This window comes from Monomorium pharaonis, unplaced genomic scaffold (genome assembly GCF_013373865.1).
Source record: "Monomorium pharaonis isolate MP-MQ-018 unplaced genomic scaffold, ASM1337386v2 scaffold_381, whole genome shotgun sequence".
In the NCBI taxonomy this organism is placed as follows: domain Eukaryota; kingdom Metazoa; phylum Arthropoda; class Insecta; order Hymenoptera; family Formicidae; genus Monomorium; species Monomorium pharaonis.
In genome coordinates this window covers 6811-18000 of record NW_023415672.1, presented here as the reverse complement: position 1 = coordinate 18000, position 11190 = coordinate 6811, and the positions used below count along the sequence as shown (strand labels likewise).

Below are 11190 nucleotides of genomic sequence, written 5' to 3'. Positions count from 1 at the left end.
ATACTTTATTAAAAGAGCGAGCGCACGTGGCACGTGTACAGCGTTATATATTCGACAGATAAGGGTAGATCAAAAATGCCAAACGGATGCGGTGTCAACAAAAGGAACTAGTGAAAGATTTAGACAATCGATAATGAAGGCGAACAGATTACAGTCGGTAATAAAAAGCACAATTTATGACATTTGAAAATATTTAATATATACATTAAAAAAAATGTTTTTTATTTATTTTCACAAACTAATATGTAATAATTAACGAAAATATAATTAAATATTATAAAAAATATTTAAATAAATTTTTTTTGGAAGGTTTAAAATTATTCTTTTAATTTTAATTCAAATTATTTAATTATTTTTGAAATCAATATTACTAACCTTTGGCGTCCAATATAATGTCTTTCCTCTAAATTTATTTTAAATTCTTCATTCTTATTTTTTCGTCTATTTTCTCATAAAACTTCTTTTCTTTTTGATCTTTTTTTAGGTGCGCTAAAATATATAATGTGTTAAATTATATATATATTTTTTTAATTTTTTTAATGATATAATCCTTTACTGTTAGTTTAATTTTGATCTACGTTTTTTTATTAATTTTGCAAAAATTAATACATGCTCTTCTTTGCTTTCTTTTTTTTAAAGTAATCCTTTTTTTTTATATCTTCACAATTACTAATGTAGACATTTGTTTTTTTTTTAAATGGTTAAATTCTTTAATATTTAAAATAAATTTAAAATAAAGAAGAAAGTATTTTTTTTTAATTAATTATATAATTTTTTTATAATTTATAATATAATTAAGCAAATATTTTAGCCTTAAAAAAAAATTTTTTTTTCATTTAATAAATAGAATTTTTATTTTTTTTTTTAATTTAAAAAAAATGTTTTTCATAAATAAAATGACTAATTTTGAAATTGTTTTTTAAGTAGTATATATATTTTTTATGTAAATCTTTATTTTTTTAAGTTAAACGTTATAGATAACTTACTTTCTTAGATTCACAAAAACTTTTAATTTAAATTTAAAAAAAATTAAATTAACTTAATGAAATTCTTGGTTATTTTATTTACAAAGTACACATATATTCGCGCATGTATTTGTATTATTCCACATTTAAAATTGTCTACTATTTAATATACAGGGTTTTACAAATGCATTGAATTTGCTTAGCACCATGCGATAAACATTGTAAATCTAAGAAGAAATGTCTAATAATATTTATCGATTTGGTTAATTTTTTTCGCCTTAATTCATCATTGTAATAAGTTAATAATTGTGGAGGTACCTGAAAAATTCATTGACGGAAAATGCGTGAAGTTGACTTCTTGTTATTTAAATTTAAAAAATGCTTTTAATACTAATTATTAGCGATAAAATTTTTTGGTAGGCTACCCAAATTTTCAATAGAAATGTCGTTTACTGACAAGGGAACCTCGCGAACTCGAAAATTCTGATTTTAATGAAACTTGGCATAAATGTAGAGGGGGTAAATACATGAATTTAGAAATTTATCGTAGCTGCCCATAAACGGTTTAAAGAGGTGAAACCACCCTTCAAAGATTAAGACATTTTTTGTCTTCTCGATATATCTCGTAAACTAAACAAAATATTAAAAAATGTTTTATACAAAAGTTTTACAATAAAAGTACTTCTATCTAACTACAGTAATTAAATTTAAAAAAAAATTTTTTTTTTAAACAATTGTTTTTTAATTTTTGAAAAAAAAATTTTTTTTCAAAATTTTATTAATGTAGTTAGATAGAGATATTGTTACCATAAAACTTTTGTATAAAACATTTTTTGATATCTTCAATACTTTTCGAGATATATCGGAAAAAGCAAAAATCTGCTCTACGCTATGCACTAAAAAAAGCATGAGAGAATGCGATGCAGCACCGCGACGGAGAGCGTTAAAAAATATTTTAAAGAAATTTTTTATTAAGGTTTATTTATGATATTGAATATAATATAAGATACTAAAAATATAATAAAATAAAGTAATATAAAATAATAATATTTTATATAATATAATAATATGTAATAATATAATATAATAATGTCGCACGTGAATGCATGCTGATGTGAGTGAGAGAGAAAGAGTAAATAATATTAATATAATATAGTAATATAATATAATATAATATAAAATATTTATATCCAGACTTCTTGGTCCGGATCCATTAGCGGTGACATGCCAGAGAGTCGACGCAGATCAACGACATCTGCCAATCCAAATCGGCTATATGATTTGTCAATTAAGGCATTATTTCGCTCTCTGTCGATCTCGCAAAAGTATCGCGTCCAAAATCTTTTTCTTATATTGATAAATCCATGTATGTGGATGTTATAGAGATATATCCATGTCTAGATACAAAATTAACATATTTTAGTGTGGCATTATACATTGAAAACAATATGCTTTAAATCAGGGTAATGAAAATGCAAATTAAAAAATAATGCATTAATTATTAATTTTTTAATAAGTAATTATTTCTTTATTCATTAATTATTAAAACAATAATGCGTAATGAAAAAACTCGCATTAATTATTTCAAAAGTAATGCGTAATAAAAAAAATCGCATTACTTATTACAAAAGTAATGCGTAATGAAAAAAATCGCATTACTTATTTCAAAAATAATGCGTAATGAAAAATATCGTATTACTTATTTCAAAAGTAATGCGCAATGAAAAATATCGCATTACTTATTTCCAGTGTTGTAATAGATCATTAAATAAATAATCTAGATCAGATCAAGATCTTTATCAAAATATTAAATCTAGATCAGATCACAGATCATTTTTCATACATTTGATCTACATCATAGATTACATTAATTTTGATCTAGATCAAAGATCGTTTCTTTTTTTTACTTGACAATTTGGTAGGAGTAGAAATCGAAGTTTTTTAAGCTTCTTTAATAGGCTTTTAGGAATGTCCCAGAAATCTTCTTTAATGGATCCGGACCAAGAAGTCTGGATATAAATATTTTATATTATATTATATTATTATATTACTATATTATATTAATATTATTTACTCTTTCTCTCTTACTCACATCAGCATGCATTCACGTGCGATATTATTATATTATATTATTACATATTATTATATTATACAAAATATTATTTTATATTACTTTATTTTATTATATTTTTAGTATCTTATATTATATTCAATATCATAAATAAACCTTAATAAAAAATTTCTTTAAAATATTTTTTAACGCTCTCCGTCGCGGTGCTATCGCATTCTCTCATGCTTTTTTCAGTGCATAGCGTAGAGCAGATTTTTGTTTTTTCCGATAAATCTCAAAAAGTATTGGAGATATCAAAAAATGTTTTATACAAAAGTTTTATGGTAACAATATCTCTATTTAACTACATTAATAAAATTTTGAAAAAAAATTTTTTTTTCAAAAATTATAAAACAATTGTTTAAAAAAATTTTTTTTTTTAATTTAATTACTGTAGTTAGATAAAAGTACTTTTATTGTAAAACTTTTGTATAAAACATTTTTTAATATTTTGTTTAGTTTACAAGATATATCGAGAAAACGAAAAATGTCTCAATCTTTGAAGGGTGGTTTTACCTCTTTAAACCGTTTATGGGCAGCTACGATAAATTTATAAATTCATGTATTTACCCCCTCTACATTTATGCCAAGTTTCATTAAAATCAGAATTTTCGAGTTCGCGAGGTTCCCTTGTGAGTAATATTTCCATTTTGACGGGTTTTATTAAATTTTCAAATTTGTATCTTCAACTAAAAAAATTTTTTATTCCGCAGCTTACAGCTTCGAGTGCTAATAGTTAGCGATAGAATTCTTAAGGCGGCTACCAATTTTGTCAAGTATCTTTAAAAATTTAACCGCTATAGGTCTTACAAAGATTTGTCTATCAAAGTTTTAAAATTTTCAATGGTAATTAAATTTCTTATAAAACGATAAAATATTATAACAAGTACTTCTTATAACAAGTGCTTAAATTGTCCACCATTAGCTTCCAAAAATTTTTTCCCTCTTTTTTTGACACTTTCTGTGGCATGTACATTATTAAACGCTATTTGTATTTGCTCCTCGACATGCCCTAGAAAGTGTCCTTGTTGAGATTATTTGCTTTGTTGTTAGTATTTTCTTTTCTTCAGTTTGTCCACATATACACGCACACACACACACACACACATATACCTTTAATGTTAATACAATTCAAGCGTTCAACCAACTCATTCATATTTGATATGTTGCGCTCGCGAAATATCGTTGCGTTGGTATGCTCGCGCAACCGGAAACGAAGGAAGAGGAAGAACGGAGGAGACGAGACAAGATGGCGATAGATCTCCGAAAACGCAACGTGCGTCTTGTGCGAATTCAATAAACCCAAAGTGAAATCCAGTGAAAATACAGTCCACTTTAATCGACCATTTGCAACATTGGTCCTTCGAGCCGGATCCACGGAGAAAAGGCCGTGGATTCAACGAAATCGACATAATCAACGAAAGAAACGGTGACGACACGCGAGGCAGTCTTGGGCCTTCGGAACGATCGACATCGAGACATCGTGCATGGTGTACAACAAGGCAAGCCATCTTCATCGCTAAATACGAGATTGCAAGCACAACGCAAGGCTCGTATCAACTGCAAGACGCATTTTTTCGGAATTTGCATTACGGCCGTCGAATATTCGATCAAGGCCATAGAGCGAGCATAGAGAGCATACAGCATCCAGCATCAAGTAAGCACATCGACCAATCAGAGGCGCTGACAGTGGCGCGACAACCGAGCATAGAGGGCGCACGAGATCCAGCATCGATCGAGTGTAGCAGCCAATCAGAGGTGTAGTAGCAGCCAATCAGAGGCATAGTAGCAACCAATCAGAGGAGCAGCAGGGCGCAACGAGCGAGAATAGGGAGTACATCGAGCGAGCTCATATAGTGAGTCAGTGAGCACATTCCCATCCTATCCTAACCCCAATTCGGAATCATCAAACCAGTAGTAGAGTTCGCATACATTTTGCATGATTATAACCACAATGGAAGCTCTCGTTAAACGTCGCGGTCAATACAAGGGTAGAGTTACTGCGTTTAAAACATACATCACTAAAATCACACACAGATTTCCAGATGCAACACAAGCACTCGATGAAACACACAGGTTAGAAATTCGAGAACGTCTTACGATCATTCGAGAAGTTTACGGGAAGTACGATCAGGTGCAGGCGGAGATCGATGAACTCACGGTTGATGAAGGAGACACGATGCAATACCGAGAAACATTCGAGGAAGAATATTTTAACGTTGTGGCACAAGCAGAAGGGTTGCTTGCTCGCGGTAAGGTGACGCAACGGTCTCTGAGTGCTGCGATGAACGAAGATCGCGGTGCGGGGGCGGCGCAGGAAACACACACACCGGTAACTGACGACATCAATTTTACTCATAACTTACCGCGACATGCCAATCAAAATATCATTTTTAAAACACCGGGTATCAGGCTGCCTACAATTGAATTGCCGAAATTTAAAGGTGATGTAGAGGAATGGCTTGGTTTTAGAGATACGTTTGAATCGCTTATACATACAAATGAGACAATAGATCCAATACAAAAATTCCATTATTTAAAGGCTGCGTTAGAAGGTTCGGCGGCTCAGATTATCAAGTCTCTCGAGTTTTCGGCTGCCAACTATGCTATTGCTTGGGAAACCATTTCTAATCGCTTCAACAATAAAAATTTGCTAACTTACAATCATATAAGGGCCATTTTTAGCATAAGTTCAATAAAAGAAGAATCAGCAATTCAATTACGCAATGTGATAGATACATTAAACAAACATTTGCGAGCACTAAACGTATTAGGTCAGTCGACAGAACATTGGGATGCTTTATTGATATATTTGCTTTCGAGTAAACTTGATAGTATAACAGCTAGGGAATGGGAGAAAGAGAAGGCCGACAAGGAGCTCCCTACACTCGAAGAGTTTAAGGTTTTTCTCAGTTCAAGAGCGAATCTGTTGGAAACACTAGATTTAAATAAAAGAAGCATGCACAAATCAAAACCGTCGGATCATATAAAATCAAAATCGTTTCTTGTTCAAAGGCAGGAATGTGCAGTATGCACAGAAGCACATCATTTATCAAGTTGTCCAAAGTTCTTACAATTTACCCCACAAAAGCGAGCAGAGGCTTTAAGAACAGCGAAGTTGTGTCTCAACTGCATGAAGCCAGGTCATTTCATCAAAAACTGCAAAGGCGGGACGTGTCGAAAGTGTGCTGGCAAGCACAATACATTGTTGCATTTCGAGAAGGCTTCTGAGTCAACGGGAAAGGCTGAAGCGGGAAAGGCTGAAGAAAACAACAATACTTCTCCTTCGCTTCTATGTTCACACAACAGGACGAATGATTACCACGTCATTCTGTCAACAGCAATAGTATTTGTAGAAGATAGTCAAGGCAAGAAACACAAGGCTCGTGCAATATTAGATCCAGGATCACAATCCAGCTTAGTCACAAATAGACTGTGTGAAGAACTGCAACTCGATAAGGTCAAGGTAATGGTAAATCTTGAAGCCGTCAACGGCGCATCGTGTCAAGTACAACACAAATGTAAGTTAAACATTGCAGCATGCCACAACAAGTACGAATTTCAGTTGTCATGTCTTGTGATACCAGAAATAACAGGCAATTTACCCAATAACAAGGTGAATACACAAGATCTTCAGATTCCTTCAAACATTAAATTGGCTGATCCTAACTTCCACGTGCCAGCGAGGGTCGACATTCTAATAGGGGCAGATTGGTTCTGGAATCTCCTTTGTATAGGCCAGATCAAGCTCGGCAAAACACAGCTAACAATGCAGAAGACAAGGTTAGGATGGATAGCTGCAGGTCCAATGACAAGTAGTTGTGCAACGTCAATACGTTGTCACTTAAGCAAGTCCATGAGTATTGAAGAACAAGTGGCCAAGTTCTGGGAGATTGATGAGTATTCTGATCAGAAGATACTCTCTCAAGAAGAAAAAGAGTGCGAGCTCCACTTCTCGCAAACGACTAAGCGCAACAAGGATGGTAGATTCATTGTTAGCATTCCATTCAAGGAAGATCCAAGCACCTTGGGTGAATCATACAACGGAGCATTACGACGATTGATTAGTCTGGAAAATAAATTGCAAAGGAACCCGGAACTTAAGGAACAATATACAGCGTTTCTCGAAGAATATAAGGCCTTGCATCACATGACTAAGGTGGACAGTACCTCAAATTCATCGACAGTCTACTATATGCCACATCATTCTGTTGTGAAGATCGACAGCTTGACAACGAAGGTCCGTGTTGTTTTTGATGCATCGGCGACCACAGATAATGGCATTTCATTGAATCATATTCAAATGATCGGATCAACATTACAAGATGATTTGTTTTCAATACTCGTTAGATTTAGAAGTCACGCATATGTAGTAGCATCAGATATCGAGAAAATGTACAGACAAGTACTCATCGCACCAGAACAACGTTCGTTACAAAGGATACTATGGCGTCAAAATCCCGAGGATCCAATAGAAGTATTCGAATTGAACACAGTCACATACGGCACTGCATCAGCACCCTATCTAGCAACAAGGTGCATAAGGGAATTAGCAGTGGAAACTGAACAACAATGGCCCGACATAGCAAGAATCATTCGGCAAGATTTCTACGTAGATGATCTCTTGACAGGAGCAGAGTCAATAGAGGAAGCAAGAGATATAGTGCATAAGATTTCGAGTGTTCTGAATTCAGCAGGATTCAAGCTCCGAAAATGGATCGCAAATGAAGCTGCAGTCATAGAAGACATATGTACAGAGGATCAAAATCCTAACGGAATAAATTTTAAGTGTGGTCTACCAACGAAAATCCTTGGATTAGTCTGGCAAGCTCATCAAGATATGTTAGTTTACAGCATAGAGAAATTACCGTCTCCAAAGGTATCCAAAAGACAGATACTGTCAGAAATAACTCGGATATTCGACCCGTTAGGACTTCTGAGTCCATGCTTAGTACTAGCGAAGATTCTACTACAGAAATTGTGGATGCACAAGTTATCATGGGACGAAGCAATTCCAGCTGACTTGCATTCTACTTGGATAGCATTCCGTAACCAGATAAACGATTTGAATCAGATCGAAATACCTAGACATGTGATTTGCAGGGGCTACACCAGAATCGAATTAAATGGGTTTGCAGATGCAGCACAAGGAGCATATGGAGCGTGTATATATATTCGCTCAATGGTTGATCAAAACACAAAGCAAGCACGATTGTTATGCTCTAAAACAAGAGTGGCACCACTTAAACAACAAACAATACCTCGCCTAGAGCTCTGTGCAGCGCTTACACTTGCACGCTTGACAAAGAAGGTGACAGGATCTTTGAATATATTGTTCGACAAAATTACATATTGGAGCGATTCTACAATAGTACTCAACTGGATACAAACTCAACCAAGCAAACTACAAGTATTTGTATCAAACCGGGTCGCAGAAATACAAGAACTAACGGACATTCGTGACTGGCGACATGTGCCAACAGAAGAAAATTCAGCCGATCTACTTTCGCGGGGTGTATTCCCTAATCAACTGTGGCAATCAAGGATTTGGTGGTATGGTCCATCATTTTTGTCGAGATCAGAAGATGAATGGCCTGTCACAGCTCAACCAGAAGTTCCAACAATGGAAATGAGACGTACAGTTTGTGCAGTTAGACACATTCAACCAGATAAATCGTTTATTTTTGAGATTAGTAACAATCTAAACAAGTTGATTCGAATAGCAGCATATTGCAGACGCTTTATAATTAATTGCAAAAATCGAGGTAAGGTAGAGTCAGGGGGCCTGACCGCGATCGAACTAAGGAACTCATTACACAATATTGCAAAGATTGCTCAAAGGGAATCTTTTCCAACAGAAACGCGAATACTTCAGCAAGGTGGTTCCATCACACAAGGAAAATTGGCAACACTCAATGCATTTATAGATAAGGACAATCTCATTCGTGTAGGCGGGAGATTAAGAAATTCGGAGTTTCCTTCAGATAAAAAACATCCCATAGTTTTGTTGGCAGATCATCAATTTACAAGGCTACTTTTCAGAAGCGAACATTTAAATTTATTGCATGCAGGACCACAATTACTCCTAAGCTCAATACGCGAACAATTCTGGCCGATCGGAGGCAGAAATCTCGCCCGAAAAACTGTACACGGTTGCATTAAATGTTTCAAAAACAACCCCACGCATTCGAAACTTCCGTTGGGACAGCTGCCAAGGGAGCGCGTATCTCAGTCCATCCCCTTCCACAATACGGGGGTGGATTATGCAGGTCCATTTATAGTAAGAGATAGAAAAGGAAGGGGTTGCAAAACAAGCAAGGCATTTGTGTGTTTGTTCGTTTGCTTCGCGACCAAGGCACTTCATTTGGAATTGGTGTCCGACCTAACTTCGGAAGCGTTCATCGCAGCACTTAGACGTTTTTCGGCTAGACGGGGTAAACCTGCGCGTATATATTCCGATAACGGAACGAATTTTGTCGGAGCAAATAGAGAACTAAAAGAGTTGGCTCAATTATTAACAGATAACGCTACATCTATCGAAAAAACAGTAAATGAAATTGGCATTAGTTGGCACTTCATACCTGCTCACTCACCACACTTCGGTGGTATTTGGGAGGCCGGAGTAAAATCCACCAAACACCATTTGAAACGAGTGGCAGGTAACGCGATTTTGACATATGAGGAATTATACACACTATTAGTTCAAATTGAGGCGATACTAAATTCTCGTCCCTTGACTCCAATGTCATCCGATCCTAACGACCTCGCTCCCCTCACTCCTGCTCACTTTCTCGTTGGTCGTTCGCTCACTTCGCCAGCAGATCCTACACTAACTGATGTTCCAGAATCCAGGTTGTCCAGGTGGCAACTAATCCAAAGTCTTCAACAGCATTTTTGGAAGCGGTGGAGCAAGGAATACATTTCTGAACTACAACAACATGCAATCAAAACGAAATTGACCGATCCCATCGTGGAGGGCGCGATGGTGCTCATTAAAGACGACAACCTGCCTTCACTCAAATGGAGGCTCGGACGTGTTGTAACAATCCATCCAGGAAAGGACAACGTAGCCAGAGTTGCTACCATCAAGACATCGACAGGAGTAACGCGTATCGCGACCGCGAAGCTTTGTCCGTTACCGATAGAATGAACAATGTTTAAAAATATTAGTTTAGTTGCGTTTACGACATAAGTACTATTATTACAGTGTTAGATTATAAGTTGTTTATTTACTCATCACATTGCTATAATCCGCGTAACCTTAGTATTAAGCTATAAATTTCACGAAATTTGTTTATGCGACATAGCATGATTTAGTCACAAGTGTGCAATGAACCGATTAATTTGTATTGAAAGTACCTTTCAATGTCGGGGGGTATGTTGAGATTATTTGCTTTGTTGTTAGTATTTTCTTTTCTTCAGTTTGTCCACATATACACGCACACACACACACACACACATATACCTTTAATGTTAATACAATTCAAGCGTTCAACCAACTCATTCATATTTGATATGTTGCGCTCGCGAAATATCGTTGCGTTGGTATGCTCGCGCAACCGGAAACGAAGGAAGAGGAAGAACGGAGGAGACGAGACAAGATGGCGATAGATCTCCGAAAACGCAACGTGCGTCTTGTGCGAATTCAATAAACCCAAAGTGAAATCCAGTGAAAATACAGTCCACTTTAATCGACCATTACGCAACAATTACTTTCCTTTTTTTTTCGATCGAAATTGACGGCCCAGAACTGCACGACATGTTCATCTATTTTTACCCTATTTAACACACTTGCGAACAAAATTGAAAAAAATTAAAAAACTACTTCACAACCGAAAAAATGAAAAAGGAAAACAGTTCTCAATCCAGAAATAATAATTAAAGATGACAAGGAAATCACACACAATATAAATACTTGGAATGAATGAAGTAATAGAGAAAAGAATAATGATTATATCAAAAGACAAAAGACACAATTAATAAAACCAGCAATTACTTATATATTAATAAAATCGAAAGATAATTTATTGAAGTAAGAAAAACAAATATTAATGAAAGTGATTCTTTATTACGGTTTAACTATGTAAATATCAAAAAATCTTTTTTTACCAATTA

General features: G+C 34.8%; 1 protein-coding gene across 1 annotated transcript; it reads left to right on the top strand.

Moving 5' to 3' along the window:
- Positions 1 to 5029: 5029 nt before the first annotated feature.
- On the top strand, positions 5030 to 10225 carry LOC118648337. Its single transcript, XM_036294671.1, has one exon. It carries the CDS (start codon positions 5030 to 5032, stop codon positions 10223 to 10225), a length of 5196 nt encoding a protein of 1731 aa, XP_036150564.1.
- Positions 10226 to 11190: the final 965 nt, after the last annotated feature.

Excerpts from the sequence above, each read along its gene's own strand:
- LOC118648337 (XM_036294671.1), top strand. The coding sequence starts at position 5,030 with ATGGAAGCTCTCGTTAAACGTCGCGGTCAATACAAGGGTAGAGTTACT.